The sequence below is a fragment of the Oncorhynchus keta genome, chromosome 10 (assembly GCF_023373465.1).
Source record: "Oncorhynchus keta strain PuntledgeMale-10-30-2019 chromosome 10, Oket_V2, whole genome shotgun sequence".
NCBI classification, from domain to species: Eukaryota; Metazoa; Chordata; class Actinopteri; order Salmoniformes; family Salmonidae; genus Oncorhynchus; species Oncorhynchus keta.
The window spans coordinates 42,502,375-42,521,806 of record NC_068430.1 but is presented as its reverse complement, the minus strand read 5'-3'; the positions used below and the strand labels follow the sequence as shown (position 1 = coordinate 42,521,806).

Here is a 19,432-nt window from a genome sequence, read left to right as displayed (position 1 = left end):
GTGATACAGTATATTGGCCATATACCACACCTCCTCTTGCCGTTTTGCTTAATTATACCCCATGCTGGATAAACTATATATTACGTACCATGCAATGTATACTTAAGAAGAACCATTGTATAAATAAATACATGTTATTTAGGTATCTGGTCTCGACACAGCTCTTTTTTTTTAAAGAAAAACACACTTGGTCAGGTAGTCATGATTCTCCACTCCAGTAGACGGCGATAGGCCACTGGTAAAGCACTTTACTGACCCCGAGCTGTCGAGATTATTTATTTCATTTCAACGCCATTTTCCAACACCGTGTGGAGACTACTGCTCGCAGGTAAGAATCGTCTGAGCGTGTTGGGAGACTTTGGCGCAGATATAACGAGTACAATTGTGATTAATAGATGTGGGAATGAAAGCCGTTTACGATTTAAAAACATCATACACTGTAAAATTGTTTTGCTTTAGTCGAATAGTTCGATTGAACCGTCAACAAAAGCCAGCATCTTGCTAAGCTAACGGCAATGCTCATCCACGGCTAATATTAGCTAATGGAAGCTAACAATGAGCAGCACTGCCAGATTAATACAATACATGTTTTTCCTGTCCAATGTATCCATGCACTTACTTCAAGCTGTAACTAACTTGCGATCGTAGTAAGTTACATTTAAACAATCGCGTGGTTGGTAGCTAGCTAAGCACGTTAACTTGCTAGCTAACAATGTAGTTAACTAATCAATGCTAACCATGTCTCCCTCCTTTCTTCCAGATTTATATTTTTTGTCAACCCTTCAACGGAAACGAGTATCCTTCGAGATGGGAGGTAATTACCTAACGTGATATGTACCCAACGTCTTTTTCGGTCTTGTTTCTTATGTGTTAAAAAAAAAAAAAAAACGATTAGTTTGGTTAGGGGCGTTTGGCCACTTAACACAGCGTTGTCACAAATGACGTCGATGGGAGTGATGTGAATGACGATGTAGTACTTGTGGTATCTTATTTTCCTCTTTCCTTTCACTCTTAGAACCTGCTCATCTCAGAGATTGTCCTCTTGATTGTAAGGTATATGTTGGGAACTTGGGCAACAGTGGAAACAAGACTGAGTTGGAGAGGGCGTTTGGGTACTATGGCCCCCTGCGTAGTGTGTGGGTGGCGAGGAACCCCCCAGGCTTTGCCTTTGTCGAGTTTGAGGACCCCAGAGATGCAACTGATGCTGTGAGAGAATTGGATGGGAGGTAAGCCACTACTTAAATACATTATTGTCCACCAAGAATGGGAAATTCAGTTCATTACTTGAACAACACAGTATGCCGTATTCCAGTCTAACTTGTATGCTTCTGCAATTATTTTATGTGAACAGGACTCTGTCTGGCTGCAGAGTGAGAGTTGAGTTGTCCAATGGTGAGAAACGCTCGAGGAGCCGCGGACCCCCACCCTCCTGGAGCCGTCGCCCTGGACGTGATGACTACAGCAGCAGGCGCCGTGGGAGCCCGCCTGTCAGACGCCGGTATGATACATCACCTTTCACCTCGATTTATTATCACTTATCTTTAACATGTAGGCCAACAAGTGTTTATAACCTACCTACCTTGCCAGTCAACCCCACACCCTCCCTTCCATCCCTTCCAACTGTGTCATATGTCCTATCATTTCAATTTAGTGGGCTGGATTTGGCAGGTAGACACACACACCTGCACTGTCTGTAGGTTGGTTAGTGCTGTGATACATTATAACATTTTTACTATGGACACAATCAGAGCTGGGAAAGGATCATTTACTCATCTGAGGGATTGGGTCCCTTTTTCAGGTCAAAATTTAGGTGATCTCAAAAGGTTTAATTCAGACATCATTTGTTGATCTGGGCAATACATTTTAAGGGAAATTCTTTAAGATAAACATTTATCACCCATCAAATTTCGGAAGAAGGGGGCACTTGTTTGATCATTTAATTGCTATCTGGATGTCAGTTTTGTTTCATTTTCTCAGTTTCGTTTTTTGCCTTCGATCTATATTAATAAAAATGAACCCCGTTGCAGAGTCATCACCATGCCTCTTCTCACCACCCTCTGAGACAGTCAGTCAACTAGTCCTCTTACAGCATCATGTGACCACTGACCAGCGCCAGCACTGTGCCCCACCCAATCAGCTTCGCTGGTGCCGTGTCACATGACCCAGGCATGGCCAGTCGTCATGTTCCGCTCCGGCCTATTGGTTCCTGAGCATGCAGCTCTCAGCTTCCTCCTCCAACCTTAACCCAATCGTCAGCGTCGCAGCCCACCTCACAATTCTGACCAGTCAGCGATTTAACTACTTTCCCCAATTATCAACACAACTACCTACAAGCAGCACAGCAGGCCCCGGCTAACCACACAAAGACAGGGAAAATCTACAACTACTGTACCCCCTCCAGCCAACCAACTCCATAACTCCAACATTTGCAACATGTGGCAAATCCTCTCTGCAAATTCTACCTCCCTCGCCATCAGTCTGACTTCCTTGCGTCATTTCTATCTTGTGTCCAAACCCCCAAAAATAGTAAGTTGCTTTTCTCCTGCTTTTTGTAGTGTCATGCTTACCACAGGTTTGGTTTAACAGCTGCTTGACAATATGCAATTGGCAGTCATAGAAAGTGTGGCTTGAATTTAGTTTCAAACAACTATTGAGTACAATTATTATCATTTAGAATCTCCCTCTCATAGATTACAAATAAAGCTTTTGTCCTGAAACTCAAAAGTTGTGGGGTCTTGGAGCTGCCCTGGTTAGCATTAACTGTGTATTACCATTTATGAGGACCAATATAGGTAGTGATTTAAGAAATGTGCCCTTCGTTTGTACAACAAACAGTACAGGTATGTAGCTTTTAAGTCTGCATACTTGTATTTTATAGCTTCTAATTCATTGTCTCACTTTGTTTATATGCTTGTGTTCATTTAAACTTCCCGGGTCTCCTGAGTTTATAAGAGGTCTCATTTTGACCTCATTTGGTTGTCCAGGCATTTTGTCCTCTAGCAGGGGTGCAGAGGATCCCCTGATCTGTTCCGTCTGCAGAAAGAGGAAGGCTGTGTGTGGTATTGTGTAATGATTGGAATGATGCTTCTTCGGGAATAAGGAATGTCATGTTTGACAGGTGTTATTGATGCAATAATACCCTGTATTAAAACGGTATTTCCTTCTCCGTCCAGCTCTCCTAGGAGGAGGAGCTTCAGCCGCAGTCGCAGCAGGTGAGCGTAAATGCCTCTACTACATTCTCCATAGTGTTACTCTTTGCCCAGCCTCCACACCTTAACCTGTCTCGGATATGTGGGATGGTAGCGTCCAACCTCTCCAACAGCCAGTGAAAGTGGAGGGTGCCAAATTCAGAACCATAGAAATCTCATAATTCAAATCCCTCAAGCATACAAGTATTTTACACCATTTAAAGATACAATTCTTGTTAATCCAGCCACAGTGTCTGATTTCAAAAAGGCTTTACAGCGAAAGCACCACAAATGATTGTTAGGTCACCACCAACTCACAGAAAAACACAGCCATTTTTCCAGCCAAAGCGAGGAGTCACAAATAGAGAAAATGTATCACTAACCTTTGATCTTCATCAGATGACACTCATAGGACTTCATGTTACACAATACATGTGTGTTTTGTGCATATTTATATATAAAAATATCATTTTACATTGTTACGTTCAGTAGTTCTAAAACATGCGGTGATTTTGCAGAGAGCCACATCAATTTACAGAAATATTCATCATAAATGTTGATGAAAATACAAGTGTTACACGTGGAATTAGAGATCTAGTTCTCCTTAATGCAACTGCTGTGTCAGATTTCAATTGCTTTTTATGGAAAAAGCAAACCATGCAATAATCTGAGTACAGCGGTCAGACAACAAAGCAGCCAAAAAGATATCCGCCATATTGTGTAGTCAACATTAGTCAGAAATGGCATTATCAATATTCCCTTACCTTTGATCTTCATCAGAATGCACTTCCAGGAATCCTAGTTCCACAATAAAAATGTTTGATAAAGTATATCATTTGTCCAAATAGCTTCTTTTGTTAAGGCGTTTGGTAAACAAATCCAAACGCACGTGCAGGTCCAGCTGAACATCGGACAAAAAGTTCTGTTACAGCCCGTAGAAACTTGTCAAACTAAGTATAGAATCAATCTTTAGGATGTTTTTATCATAAATCTTCAATTATGTTCCAACCGGAGAATTCCTATGTCTAGAAAAGCAATGGAACGAGAGCTAACTCTCTCGTGACCGCACGTCATGAGCCTGTGGCACTCTGCCAGTCACCTGGCCAATCCCCTCTCATTCGCCCCCACTTCACAGTAGAAGCCTCAAACAAAGTTCTAAAGACTGTTGACGTCTAGTGGAAGCTTTAGGAAGTGCAATATGACCCCATTTACACTGTATATTGGAATGGCAAAGAGCTGAAACTAAAAGCCTCAGATTTCCCACTTCCTGGTTGGATTTTTCTCAGGTTTTCACCTGCCATATGAGTTCTGTTATACTCGCAGACATAATTCAAACAATTTTAGAAATGTCAGTTTTCTATCCAATACAACAAATAATATGCATATATTAGCATCTGGGACAGAGTAGCAGGCAGTTTACTCTGGGCACCATAATCATCCAAGCTACTCAATACTGCCCCCCTGTCACCAAGAAGTTAACAGATTTGTGGTAGCTATCTAACTAGTAGGGATGTAAAGATTCACCAATCTGCATCGGTCCCTGATTTTAAAATACAAGTTCATATTACATTCTTTCCACCTTCCGAAAATACCTCATCTTTTGTGACTGACCACTAACGCATCCTCTCCTTTAGTGGCAAACTGTATGTAACTGTTGCCAGTCATTGATCTACAAGTCATTATGCATGCCGAACAACCCCAGGCAATATCAGTAGCCTAGTCAAACTGCACTGTGCCCAGCTTTACGTGCTGACCAACATGAGTTAGTCGGCCTGTTCCTGATCGTGCACATCTGCTCGGCACCTTCAGCATTCAAATGCTAAAATGGCTTGTGTGATATTAGGCTTTATTAGTTGAGTGAGAACCTGTGCAATTTGCTTGGTTGTTGTCTCTGCAAATGTTAAATGGTGTTTTACTGGAATGAACACTTATCTGGCTATACCTGCTGAACAGGGCTTACTATAGATTTGATTTTGATTGTTAAAGTTCACCATTAGCAGTAGTTTGGGTTAAAAACATTTTTACATCTTAAAAGTTAAGTTCCCTATTTGGGGGACTTTGAGCGGTTCTGGGCTGGGCGTTTTGGTGTACAAAACACTTTATGAATGTTGTAGGGTCCTGTGTCTTATAGTGCAAGAAAGCCCCATCTCTCCACTCCTGCTCTACCAGTGGGGCTGAACTGAAGTGTCAGGTTTCAGATGCTACATTTGCTGAGTGACTTGTCACATTTCTGAGCCTATCTAGACTAACAAATTATTTCCTGTCTAATAGTGTTGCACAGTATACCGGTTATATCACGGACCAAAACAACATGGTACTTATGATACCAACATTTTTAGAATACCATAGTGCCGTTTCACGTTACTCCAAAAATGTTCGGCCCTCCCAATCTAAAGAACCCACTGCCGCCTGTTATAAAATGTTTATACATGGCTCTGACGTGGTCAATACTAATCGATGCTCTAAAGCTTAGTGACCACTGTTCAAATGTACAATTTCTGACAGTGTGAATACATGCGTGTACATCGGGAAACGCACTCTAATTGACTTGTTGTTCTCTAGGTCTCCGTCACGAGACAGGAGGAGAGATAGGTCTATCTCCAGAGACAGGAACCATAAACCTTCAAGATCCTTCTCAAGGTCCCGGAGGTAAGTGTGCGTTCATGACGTTAAATGGCGTCTGTTTCTTGTCTTTGTTTATCCACGGGCGTCTTCCTATATGGCTAGGTGCAGTGGGGTTATTGACACCCTTGATGAAGATGCACAAAAATGGCTATAAAATCATTTTGATGCACTACGCTCTAAAATTGTTGTAAATTATATTAATACAATTGCACGTAAATGGATTTTGTTTAATTAACGAGTAATAAAAAATAAAATAAAAAGTTATGTCAATTATCGACATCCCTGTTTTAATTTCCTTTCAATACCTCATCTAGTGAAGATGATGCCACTGAGACTTTTTCAGAAATGTTTTATGAGTTGGTTAACACGTTAGAAGGAATCTTAGACCGTTCCTACATACAGAGTCCTTCCAGCGCCTTTGTCTGCTCTTATGGGCTGCAGTCTGCAATTCAAACTACAGGTTTTCAATGGGTTTCAAGTCTGGAGACTGAGATGGCCATTCAAGAGCATCATGAACTTTACCTAGTACCAGGACATTTTAGCCAAAAACCCAATGTGTTTGAATAAAATGATCTATATGCACTGAGCTTGGCCACGTGGTGTACAAAAATAATAAAATAACTGACTGGCGAACGTCACAGGCACTCAAACAGGTACCACGGTGTTGTCCGGGCTGAAGCTGCAACATAATTAGAGCACGTTCGTTTCTTGTTTCTGACTGAAAAGTGCTGTTACCCAAATAGCTAATTTGTCTAGGAAATTTGTTCCATATTCCCTTAACCCTTGCTCTCTTTACGTGAAACATGTATGCATTGCATGCACGTCACCAATAGGGCATCGCGTATAGCATATCACATCAATAAATTAGTTATAACAAAGTCCGAACACCGCAAGAAACGCAAATGTTTACTGGTTGCTCAGGGGGAAAGAGGAAGTTGAGGTATGAAAGACATTTGACTTAATTGTAGAAACTACTGGAAATCAAGAAAAATGAGGTTGTAGGAGCAAGTGCTGCGTTTGTATTGTTTGCCAAACAGGTGCTGTTAGATTAATCTATTTCCAAAGACCATTTGGAACCATGTAAACAACATTAAGTAAATGATAAATGTTCGAACAAGAAAATACCATTAAAAAATATTTATATATTTATATATTTTTTAAAGCCTTTATTACAGCAGCGACTAAAAACAGTTGCACGAGTTGCGGTTTATTTATTGTCTAGGCTAATTATCCAAAGCTCCCTCTTTATTTCATTTTAAAGCAAATGCTCGATAGCATACGAGCCATTCATGCTTTGAAATGCAATGTGATGAAATTAACGAATAAATGATTGCTATGAAATATAGGCCTATGTAAGTTACGGTATTAAGACTAAACAGGACGCGCTCTTAGACCTACAACATGGTGGTTATACAGGGCCACAACTATAAGAAGCCTGCTAACAGTTAAGCTATTGATTTATGGACCTAATTAAGTTGGTATCTTCTGTAATCGGTTTTCTTAGACAATTAAGGCAAGGGCTGTTTCTTCGTCTTTTTACTCCGCTGCTGCCTCCGCCACATTGTTGGGTGGCAGGTAGCCTAGTGGTTAGCGCATTGGACTTGTAACCGAAAGGTTGCCAGATCGAATCCCCGAGCTGTCAAGGTATATAAAAAAAAAATACAAATCTGTCCTTATGCCACTGAACAAGGCAGTTAACCCACTGTTCCTAGGCCGTCATTGAAAATAAGAATTTATTCTTAACTGACTTGCCGAGGTAAATAAAGGTAAAGTAATAAATTGTTCAACACCAATATGCTGGTTCACCTCGCTGTTATCCACATGGCAACAAAAAAAATCTATTTGACTGCTCGCCTACAGAAATCTCGGTTGACCGACAGTTTTTGACCAAACAATCGCAAAGTCGACTAAATTGGGTCAGCCATAGTATGCACAATACTGGACGTCGCTCTGGATAAGAGCATCTTCTAAATGTAAAATATCTTTACGCAGTCATTTTTGCTCGTCTTTATCAAGGGTGTCAATAATTTCTGACCCCACTGTATTTGTAGGGCTGTGGACATTGGATTGTAGCGCAAGTTATTATTGTTTCTGACAGATCCTTGTTTTCCCCCCCCAGCCGCTCTAGGACCACGGAGAGAAAGTGAGTGACAGTCTGAAGTCCAACCCTGAGGATGTCTCTTGTATTGAATCAGGTTTTGGATGAGTGCGTTTCATTTTTAAATCATCTTTTAGATTTGTTTTTTCTTTCTTCCTTTTTATGAAGTGAAACGGCCGTGTCTATCCATCTTTGAAACAATTCCGTCTTTGCAAACTGTATCATTCACAAATGACTGTCTTTATTTTACCAAATGTGTCCTGTTTTAATTTGTTTAAATTTACATGATGCATTGTCAAATGAGTTAAAAGGATTGATTTAGAAAATGTTTTCAGTCCACGTGGCAATTATTTCCCCCATAAATTCTGAAGTAGAATTCATACAGGAAGTAGCTGTCACACTGCATGTTGAGTAGAATGTGGTAACTCAACTACTTTGTATTTGTTTCTGTTAAACTGTTTGAAGTGATTGAATTAAACATTTGGTAACAGGTTTCCCTGGGTATAACTTTTTGGATTGTTTTGAGTTATGTTTAATTTACTTTTGATTGTGGCTCACTGAATGCTAGATTCTTGGATGGGAGATGGAGGGATTGATGTGTAAATCAAAGCTTAGTCATTAAATTGTTCTTAAGATGGACATTTGTGACTCGGGTTGAAAATCTGAGTCACAGATTGAATGATTTGGGTAGCTCCGTCTGCATTGCAAATGTGTCTTTTCAATTTATTCTAAGTTGTATAACATGAAATAGGGCTGGGAAACAATGACCACTGCTAATTCAGAGCTGTATTTGGTTAAACAAAATCTGACTGGTAATTCCCTTTCACCCGTCCAGGATTTACTGTAATCATAACGCCAGTTAAACCATGAAGGGTAATAGGCCCGTGTGTGTGATGTGTAAATACATCACTATTGGTTGGTAACAGTAAGAATTAAAAAAAAAAAAAAAAAAAAAAAAAAAAAAAAAATTAACTTCGCCATAACGTATTCACAGTGAAGTTCTCATGACCAGAACTGCCTCAAAGCTATTAGTTTAGCAGTTTCAGGAAGGATCCTTTTTGCTCAAGGATGTTTGCGCAGTTCAGTTTGTTTCGACATAAGAGCTAGTCTCAATTACACAGGAAGTCTTTGGTCACAGTTGCTGAAATCGGAAACGGTTTCAACAGAAGAGTTAAACCTGGCATGCTATACTAACTAGGACTTGACATCATACAGTGTTTTTTTGGAGACATTTTTAAAGGATTTCCTGAACATCTCATCTGAAGGTAGAAGTCACAAGTGGATTCTGGAGGTGAGTACATAAAGTATTGTGGTTGCTGGTGGAAGGCGTATGTCAGGTTAATTTGCATTGGAACATTTCAAAAGATTAGGTATTACACTGACTACAATTCTTTTAAACACATTTGTGATGACATGGTTTCAGCAATGAAAACACCAGCATTTACTCATGTCTGCAAATCACCTTTTTTAAAAAGGACATTTTGAATTTGAGAATTGTGAGTGGTCACTTTCATCTGCATTTTAAACATGTTTTCTTATTAGTGTAACTTCAAACCAGATCCTAGGCGATAAGCCGGAGCAGTTGAAAGTCGTGAGGCAATGCGGATGTCTAGAGAGACTGTTCTGTGTGACACTGTGGGGTGTTGTTGACATTGGAAACAGGAAATTATTCACCATACAGTGTTTAAAATGGGGGGTAATTGCAAACCTATTGTTTGCATAACTTGCATGTAATTGATAACCCCGCTGTGATTATTAGCTGGTGCATTTAATGTAAATGTGTATTCGCCTTAGCTTTTGTGAATATCGTGTCTAATCTTGGCTTTGGGTTAAATAATTTTTCAGATAACATTTGTGTTAGTTATGCATTAGTTACATAACTGGGAGTGTCGGCTTAAACATCTTAGTGCCTAAACATTTGTGGTGCCTTCACAATAAGTTAATTGTATTGTGTAAAAGATGCAAAGAGCATATCATAACTGGAAGCCTTTTTAATTCCAGCGAGATTTAAGGATTAACAACCTACCGTCTTGTGTGGTGATATAGGAAGAACCATGTCTGACAAGAAATCAAGAAAAGTGAAAATGGGGTCGTCACGAAGACGCCCTCGGAATCAAGATGAAAATGAGACTAAGAACGATGAGTCGGAAATGTCGTCAGCGCAAAGGAAAGGAGTTGGGGCTGTTTCGTTAACCATACAAACAGACCTTTACTCATCGAAGGGCTTATATTCAACAACGCCACAATTCATGGAAGATGTTAATCCATCACTAAATGACCTCGCAGAGTCACAGCTGTCTCAACCTGGAAACCCATATCTTCTACAATCACCTGACACTGCAGGGAAGAGGAAGAAAATGGGGTCTACTCGTAGGAATAAAGGCAACCGAGAAGAGACAGACTTTGGGGAGAAGCACCATGACGAAACTGGAGACACCGGAACGTCCTTAGAACTTCAGGCATCCGTTGTGGAATTTGAGTCCCACAGTAACACTGAAGGGCTCCTGGGACCAAACAAAATTGAAATGGACACTGAGAGCAGAAATCAACGTGAGTTTCTTTTGTTTGCTTCTAACACACCCCTCGAATCAGATGACAAATGTAAAAAGGAAGTTGGTGAGGATACTGAACCTAGTAGTGAAGCTGTGGCTAGTTATAGGAGTGAATTGCTTCAAGATACTCCTGGAACTGACTCACTCCCCCATCTGTCTCTTGACCTTGCGTTGCAAGCTGTTCAGGGATTTGCTGCTGAACCCATAGCAGAGGACTGGAAGAAACCGGAAGAGGGGAGGCAGGAAAGTGAGCATGCTGAGGCGGAGTCATCCACATTAAACATCTCTAGGCATTCATCAGATCAATACCTTGAGTCAGACGCTTCAACCATTACAGAAGATTTTGAGTCATTCAGTAACACAATAGTCCTCCAAAGTGGAAAAGGAGAAGAGAAACTTCAACCTGATCTAAATGAGTCCAAAGTCCAAGATATTAACTCTATTGGACCAGGCAATCAGGAAGCATTGCACCAAAGAGATGAAGCAGAGGACTTTGTTGATCTGATAGTTGAAGAAAATATAGTACTGGCATATAGACCTCATTTTAGACAACTAGACAATGTAGAAAGCTATCAACCTGAGCGAAGTGAGGATATTACCTCCTTTTTAAAATCAACCCCCTCGGATAGCTCTTTCGGTCACGACGAACGTGCTCACACAGGATCCAGCTTTCCAGGGAGAAGAAGAAAGATGGGTTCCACTCGCAGGGTGGAAGAAAATGGAGAGAGTAAAATACGTAAATATCGGTATCTTTATGGTGAGGGTGAAGAGGCCATCGTGGGAAAAGAACAAGTGTGTGGCATCGAAGAGACTGAGTGTGAAATGTCTATGGAGCCTAAAGGCAGCGCCAGTGGAGACGAGAAGGAAGGCGAGCAGATGGGAAAGGGGAATTTCCAAACAGAGGAAGACACAGAAAACATAGAAGTGATAGGAGAGCAGTTAGAGCGGGACATGGGAACAGTGGAAGGATTCTGTGTTAAAACATTGGCAAAGCCTCTGATGTTATTGGAACCGGAGCATAGAGCAGATGATGAGAAAGGAGAGGATGTTCTGATTGAACCAACCCCTTTTGACCATGTCATCTATTCATTTGGTATTGATGATCAATTGTATAACAAAGACAACAGAGCCACTGTATTTATAGAAACTGGCCATATAGAAACTGAGAGCAACAGTGAAGCAAGCATGGCTCACATAGTTGACCCATTGTTCCAGTCCAACACTGAAGGCCTCCAATCAGGAGACCCTTTTCTCAGCGAGGAGGAAGTTGGCGACTATACGTTGCTTGGGAATGATTCTGAAGTGAGTGACTGCAGCCAAATAATATGTAATCATGCTCTTACAATAGAGTCCGATGACACCTTGAGCACTGATCCCAATATCTCTCCTAGTCAACTCATCCATACTCCATGTATGGAAATCACTAACCCCTTTCTCATTCTCAACCCACTATTACTGCAGAGTATTCAAGGGAATGAGGAGGATGCAAACACTGACTCCAATACCACAAGCGGACTGGACACATCAGTCATTTTACTCAGCGAGGGGGAAGTTGGTGATCACGTGCTGCTTGTAAATGAAGTGGGGGTTGGCAGCAAAATTACGTATGATGGCGCAACTCTCACAACAGAGCCCCGCCAAACAGATGAGACTTTGAGCACTGATCCTAATATCTCTGCTAGTCAACTCGTCCAAGCTTCATACTCCGATGAAAGCACCAACTCCTTTCTCAAACCACCCTTACTGCAGAGTGTTCAGGACCAAGGTGGTGATGCAGCAAACGCAGACTCCAATCAGAGTTCCTCTCCAAGCAGGAGGAGAAAGATGGGGTCGACTCGCAGGCATCCTGCACAAAGAGAAGGGGACACAGAGGAAAAACAAGAAGAAATAAAAAAAACTGAGGTGATAGAAGACAAGGGAGAGGACATGGAGTTTGAAATGTTGATGGAATCAAAGGATGGAGCTGGTAAAGAGAAGAACGAAGGAGAAAAAAGAGATGAGAATGTCCTGACCGACCTCAGCTTTTCTGTCAGTACTTTAAATCAAAAGGGACGAATGGATGGTAACGAAATAGAAAGTAGGAGACAGTCAATCGTAAATGATGAATCCATGGCAACACAACTCATTCTTCAAAGTGAATCTGAGTTGACTGATAGTAGCCGAACTCTTCACAACCCTGATTTTCCCACTGTAGAGTCCTACCTGACCAATGACACACAGAACTCAAATCCTAATGTCTCTGGTTTGCAACACGAAGAAACATCATTGGAGGTAACACTCTGTGAATCAAGAGAAGACACTGACTCCCCTCCAGATCCCGCCTCACTGCAGAGTTTTCTTGGTCCGAAAGAAACGGCAGGCGCCCCACGGAGAAAAAGGAAGATGGGTTCCACTCGCAGGGCTCCTCGAGGTAGACAAGGAGAGGAGAGACCAGAGGGAAAGGAGGATGAGAAAGAAAAAGACACAGAGGTTCTAGAAGATGTAGGAGCAGTCATGATAGCAGTAGAAATTGAGTCTAGCATAGAAAAGAATGAGCTTGAGGAACTTCTAGAAAAGGTGCCCGTGGGGCAGGTGACAGAGACCATAGTAGGAGAATCTGCCTTAGAAAAGTCTGAGTTTGTAGAACTTAAAGTTAGAGAGGCGGAGGAGATAGAAGTGAATATAGCCGCTGAGAGCGAAAGCAACCAAACTTCCTGTGGTTTAGCAGCCCAAGAGTCAGGTGATATGGTTTGTATAGATTCTCATAGACTCACACAAACTGCTTACATGGAACGTCTTTCAACACCAAGCCCCGGTCTTCCTTCGAAATTATCTCTCTCTCTGAGTTCCCAATCTCAGAAGGATGTTAATCAATCCAAAGCTACAGGGAAGAGAAGAAAGATGGGCTCTACCCGTCGGACACCAGGTGGACTCCACTCAGAGGAAGAAAAGCAGGAGACGGGAGAAAAGGTAACTGGGGCAGAGATTAGAGAGGAAGCCATTGGAGATCCGGACATCAATGTTATTTCGGAACGATTTCAAGAGGAGCACAGGGTTAAAGCTGTCAGTCTGGAGGACCAACAGGAGAGGAAGAGCACAGAGAAGGAGACCATATTCATAGAGGTACTGTGGCATTCCTTACAAATGATTCTCATTCTTGAAAAATGTTATAATAAATAAAAGATTTGTCACAACTATGAATTTGATGCGCTTATTGGAAGGCTCATTGGATTTATTTATTTTTTAACCTGTCAAGTCAGTTAAGAACAAATTCTTATTTACAATGACAGCCTACAGTGGGTTAACTGCCTGGTTCAGGGGCAGAATGACAGATTTTTACTTTGTCAGCTCGGGGATTCGATCCAGCAATGTTTCAGTTACTGGCTCAACACTCTAAACACTAGGCTACCTGCCGCCCCAGAAGAACTTGTTTGAACTTCTACCTTTTGTCTGTTTTTTTTAAATGATATACTTGGATATTGTTCATAGGCTGTAAGTCTGACCTCTGCCCTAAATGCAGTGCCTTCAGAAAGCATTCATACCCCTTGACTTTTTCCACATGTTACAGCCTGAATTAAAAATGGATTAAATAGGTTTTTTTTTTCCTCCCCCATCTACATGCAAGACCCCATAATGACAGTGAAAACATGGTTCAGGATTTTTTGCAAAATTTTGGGAAAATAATATGCAGAAATATCTACATAAGTATTCACACCCCTGAGTCAATACATTTTAGAATTACATTTGGCAATGATTACAGCTGTGATTGTTTCTGGTTACTGACCAGACCGCTCGCAGGACTTGCAGCATGTCAAGCCTCACAAATTTAACCAAGTTCTATATTAGCGTCTGGCTACGCAGATTAGCACGAGCAGTTTGGTGATTGAATAACATATATGTGTACATTTATATTGCAGCGCACACGTTGCAAAATAAATGTACATGTTATTCAATCACTAGCATCCACACTGCTCGTGCGTAGCCAGGCGCTAATATAGAACTTGGTTCTATTTCTGAGGCTTGACACGCTGCCAGTCCTGCCTCTCCCATCTCCTCATTGATTTTTAGGAGCATTTACCCACCTGGGTGATTGAAATATGAATTGAGGTCCAGTTGGTGGTGGTAATGCACCTTAAAGTTCGTCGCCAAATGTCCCCAAATGAATGTAGTTGGTTCAGAGTTCGTTTTGATATTTCAACCTGCGTGTCCTGATTGCGTTTCGTGTGGGTGGACGAATCAACATGTGCGCGATGGCACACGCAGACGTTCTGGTCAGCATTTGCACACCTGGATTGTACAATATTTGCACATTATTTTTTAAATTCTTCATGCTTTGTCAAGTTGGTGGTTGATCATTGCAATACAGCCATTTTCAAGTCTTGCCATTTAGAATTTCAAGACAATTTAAGTCAACTTTAACTACGCCACTCAGTAACATTTACTGATTATTATTGTCCGGCTGAAAAGTGAAATTGTCTCCGTGTCTGTTGGAAAGCAGACTGAACCAGGTTTTCCCATCATGCTTGAAAATATGAAGAGTAGTAGTCAGTGATGTTATGTTCGGATTTGTCCCAAACATAAAGCTTTGTATTCAGGATCTAAAACAATTTCTCTTATCACAGTTTTACTTTAGTGCCTTATTGGAATATTTTTTTTAGTCTGTACAGCCTTCCTTTTCACTCTGTCATTTAGGTTTTTTTTAAAAAGGCTTTCCATAACAAAGGGGTTGAATAGTTAATTATTCAAGACACTTCAGCTTTTTATTTTTTTATTAATCAGTGAACATTTCTAAAAACACAATTCCACATTCACATTATGGAGTATTGTGTGTAAGCCAATAACACGGGAGTGGAAGAAACAGGAAGAGAGGAGGCAGGAAAGTGAGCATGCTGAGGTGGTGTCCTTCACATTTTCTAGCTCTGGGCATTTGTCAGATAATTTCTTTGAGTCAGATGCTTCGACCATCACAGAGGATTTTGAGTCATTCAATAACACAATAGAAACTTCAACCTGCTCCGTTTTAAATTCGGGGTGTAACGCAACAAAACCTGGAAAAAGTCAAAGGGGGTGAATACATTCTGAAGGCACGTACAGTGGGGCAAAAAAGTATTTAGTCAGCCACCAATTGTGCAAGTTCTCCCACTTAAAAAGATGAGAGGCCTGTAATTTTCATCATAGTTACACTTCAACTATGACAGACAAAGTGAGAGAGGAAATCCAGAAAATCACACTGTAGGATTTTTTATGAATTTATTTGCAAATTATGGTGGAGTATTTGGTCAATAACAAAAGTTTATCTCAATACTTTGTTTTATACCCTTTGTTGGCAATGACAGAGGTCAAACGTTTTCTGTAAGTCTTCACAAGGTTTTCACACACTTGGTGGTATTTTGGCCCAATTCCTCCATGCAGATCTCCTCTAGAGCAGTGATGTTTTGGGGATGTTGCTGGGCAACACAGACTTTCAACTCCCTCCAAAGATTTTCTATGGGGTTGAGATCTGGCTAGGCCACTCCAGGACCTTGAAATGCTTCTTACGAAGCCACTCCTTCATTGTCCAGGTGGTGTGTTTGGGATCATTGTCATGCTGAAAGACCCAGCCACGTTTCATCTTCAATGCCCTTGCTGATGGAAAGAGGTTTTCGCTCAAAATCTCATGATACATAGCCCCATTCATTCTTTCCTTTACACGGATCAGTTGTCCTGGTCCCTTTGCAGAAAAACAGCCCCAAAGCATGATGTTTCCACCCCCATGCTTCACAGTAGGTATGGTGTTCTTTGGATGCAACTCAGCATTCTTTGTCCTCCAAACACGACGAGTTGAGTTTTTACCAAAAAGTTATATTTTGGTTTTATCTGACCATATGACATTCTCCCAATCTTCTTCTGGGTCATCCAAATGCTCTCTAGCAAACTTCAGAGGGGCCTGGACATGTACTGGCTTAAGCAGGGGGACACATCTGGCACTGCAGGATTGAGTCCCTGGTGGCGTAGTGTGTTACTGATGGTAGGCTTTGTTACTTTGGTCCCAGCTCTCTGCAGGTCATTCACTAGGTCCCCCCCATGTGGTTCTGGGATTTTTGTGATCATTTTGACCCCACGGGGTGAGATCTTGCGTGGAGCCCCAGATCGAGGGAGATTATCAGTGGTCTTGTATGTCTTCCATTTCCTAATAATTGCTCCCACAGTTGATTTCTTCAAACCAAGCTGCTTACCTATTGCAGATTCAGTCTTCCCAGCCTGGTGCAGGTCTACAATTTTGTTTCTGGTGTCCTTCGACAGCTCTTTGGTCTTGGCCATAGTGGAGTTTGGAGTGTGACTGTTTGAGGTTGTGGACAGGTGTCTTTTATATTGGTAATGAGTGGAGGACAGAGGAGCCTCTCAAAGAAGAAGTTACAGGTAGGAAACAAGATAATAAGTTACAAGTAGGTAACCAAATACTTATTTTCCACCATAATTTGCAAATAAATTCATTAAACATCCTACAATGTGATTTTCAGGATTTTTTTTTCTAATTTTGTCTATCATAGTTGAAGTGTACCTATGATGAAAATTACAGGCCTCATCTTTTTAAGTGGGAGAACTTGCACAATTGGTGACTAAATACTTTTTTGTTCCACTATGATAAACATCTAATTTGTTACATCTAAATGTTTTTTTTACGAACCGTGTATACCAGATAGTATGTTATTGAACACACAACAGTATCACACATTTCACATTGGAGAGATTAGCATATCCCCCCCCTCCCTTTCTTTTGAGAGAGAACATTTTCTATTTGTCTAAGGTTGTTCCCTCAAGCTCTGCTTTGAGTGGAGGAGGGTTTGAACAAGTGGCTGCAGCTCCACAGCCAGGCCATGGGAATAAAAGAGTTCAAGAAAAGGCAGAGCGTGTGGAGAAGAGCCCGGTCACCAGAGAGAAGAAGAAACAGCCATCTGGTAAGAATAGAATGGCAGCAGTGAGGGGGGTACAACGGGGTATAAGGTTAGTCTTGAGTAAGTAAATCGACCTAGAATTAATTTGCTGGAGATGCGCTGTTGAGGCCCTGTGCAACCGCTTGACTTTGAGTGAGATCAGAGAAGTGATAGTGACTGTAATAGACCAGTCTCTCTGATCCCCTTGCCTCCAAGGTACCTTAGGGAGCAATGGCTCTCGATCAAACCCCTACAACGTGGTGATGGTTGGAAACAGCAGTGTGGGCAAAACGTCCTTCATGAAGCGCTTCCAATGTGGCGAGTTCTGTATGGACCACTATGCTACCATTGGTGAGTAATCGTTATCCTATTGGTATGTTTGGCACCATGCCCTTCCATGTCGTGTGAAGAAACAAACACCATGGTACAATGTTACTGTGCTGCTCATTCGTCCGGTTTCATGTTTGTTTGTTTGTTTCTGTTCCGAGCAGGTATTGATACCTGTATACAGCCTGTGACAGTGGATGGCAGCCCAGTGACTTTACAGTTATGGGACACTGCAGGTCAAGAAAGGTGACACTAGCCTTAAGTTCATCACAGTTGGTCGTTGTGCATCAAGCATTAGATACAGAATCTGTTCCTCTGTTCTTATTTGAACCCATCGTGTGTTTTATTTGTCAGTATATAATTACATTCATATTAGACTATTGTAACATCTTATTATTTACTCTCTTCCCCAGGTATCACAGTATCACCAGGCAGGTGTTCCACAGAGCCCAGGGTCTAGTGCTGATGTATGACATCACTTCCTCTCAGAGCTTCTGTGATATCCGCTACTGGGTCAACTGCGTTCAGGTAGGGGTCATTTAAATCATGCCTTTCATTTTTAGAAGCAAAGAACGACTATGTAACAACACAAACAATTGTTTTTGCAGGATTCACTGTTTTCTTCCATTGGTATCTATTGTGCTGTCATTAACTTTTGTATTTTGTAGGAAGGGGCCCCAGATGACGTCATCGTTATACTTCTTGGGAACAAGGCCGATTGTGCTGATCTAGAACGAGAGGTTCAGACTCGTGAAGGGGAAAACCTGGCAACGGTATGTTACTGTAACTTGAACAGCCAGACTTTGGGCAACTAGGCTGTAGGATTAACATGTGGTAAGGGACTTGTTCTAAATGGGTATTTTACAGTTTTGTAGCTGGTGCATGATATTGAGGTGTGTACCAACGCAGGATTTAAATAATTCATACGTACAATACTAATATTGATGTCACTCTTACAGGGGTACGGCATGCTCTTCATGGAGTGTAGTGCTGCCACAGGTGACAATGTGACTCTGTCTATGGAAACGCTGGCAAGGTAAGACATGCAGACTGATGTTTCATGTGGAATCTGTTGTTGGTCTGCATAGTGTGGATTTGGCTGTTGTCTGTTTTGCGTGTTGTCCTTTTCTGCTTGTGGAAAGTGACTCTTTGTGAATAGTCGAGTATTGATTTGGTGTGTGTTGCTTCAAGGACGCTAAAGCAGTTGGGAGAGGAGACGCGACAAGAAGAGGAAAGCTTGGTGTTGCAGAAAGAACCCCCGAAGAAGAAATCCGGCTGCTGCTGATCAAGTTGGAGAAGATTGTGAGATGTACCAATCTGCAGCACAGTCTCACACACATTTGTGCCTCATACACCCTTATGATTGTATTTTATTTCTAAGTGTGATATATATCAAATGCATTAAACAAATCAGGTGGTAATAGTGATGTGACACTTGAAATGATCCTCCCTTTGGTACTTCCTTCAATGACTGTTTTATGGGGGGAGAAGATATAAAATCATTGAGGTATACTTTCATACCAACACTATTCATTTGTATTAGGTAGTAGTTATATATTATAGTTGTAGGGTTTCTATTTGCATGAACAATATCAAGCTATGCAGCTTATAAATGCCTAATAAATTCATAATGCATTAAACAGCCTCCATAATTAGTCATATTGACAGAAAATATGACTAACTATTACTGGGAGTTCCAGGAGCTGCCACACTCTTCCGATCCGTTCTGATCTTATTGATCGCTGCGGT

At 41.3% G+C, this 19,432-nt stretch overlaps 2 protein-coding genes across 4 annotated transcripts; both read left to right on the top strand.

Annotated features, from left to right (window-relative positions):
- Positions 1-216: 216 nt before the first annotated feature.
- LOC118388786 (serine/arginine-rich splicing factor 3-like) lies at positions 217-8,405 on the top strand. The gene is made up of 7 exons (XM_035778258.2): positions 217-328; positions 761-814; positions 1,016-1,226; positions 1,352-1,498; positions 3,174-3,212; positions 5,751-5,837; positions 7,933-8,405. Exons 2-7 carry the CDS (start codon positions 808-810, stop codon positions 7,958-7,960), a joined length of 519 nt encoding a protein of 172 aa, XP_035634151.1. The 5' UTR covers positions 217-328; positions 761-807; the 3' UTR covers positions 7,961-8,405.
- A 117-nt stretch (positions 8,406-8,522) lies between these two features.
- On the top strand, positions 8,523-19,323 carry LOC118388783 (uncharacterized). 3 transcript variants are annotated; one of them, XM_035778253.2, is made up of 10 exons: positions 8,523-9,202; positions 9,913-11,765; positions 11,925-13,565; positions 17,230-17,380; positions 17,573-17,707; positions 17,848-17,929; positions 18,097-18,211; positions 18,352-18,456; positions 18,643-18,719; positions 18,875-19,323. In XM_035778253.2, the coding sequence occupies exons 2-10, from the start codon at positions 9,966-9,968 to the stop codon at positions 18,966-18,968; spliced, it is 4,200 nt and encodes a 1,399-aa protein (XP_035634146.1). In that variant the 5' UTR covers positions 8,523-9,202; positions 9,913-9,965; the 3' UTR covers positions 18,969-19,323. The 3 variants fall into 3 exon arrangements, with proteins under 3 accessions (XP_035634146.1, XP_035634145.1, XP_035634144.1); XM_035778252.2 differs by having other exon boundaries at positions 9,958-13,565; XM_035778251.2 differs by having other exon boundaries at positions 9,913-13,565.
- The last annotated feature ends 109 nt before the right edge of the window (positions 19,324-19,432 follow it).

Coding starts and splice junctions, on each gene's coding strand:
- LOC118388783 (XM_035778252.2), top strand. CDS start 9,966: ATGTCTGACAAGAAATCAAGAAAAGTGAAAATGGGGTCGTCACGAAGA. Junction 17,930..18,096: donor GACACTGCAGGTCAAGAAAG/GTGACACTAGCC, acceptor TCTCTTCCCCAG/GTATCACAGTATCACCAGGC. Junction 18,720..18,874: donor TCTATGGAAACGCTGGCAAG/GTAAGACATGCA, acceptor TGTTGCTTCAAG/GACGCTAAAGCAGTTGGGAG.
- LOC118388786 (XM_035778258.2), top strand. Junction 3,213..5,750: donor TTCAGCCGCAGTCGCAGCAG/GTGAGCGTAAAT, acceptor GTTGTTCTCTAG/GTCTCCGTCACGAGACAGGA. Junction 5,838..7,932: donor TCCTTCTCAAGGTCCCGGAG/GTAAGTGTGCGT, acceptor TTCCCCCCCCAG/CCGCTCTAGGACCACGGAGA.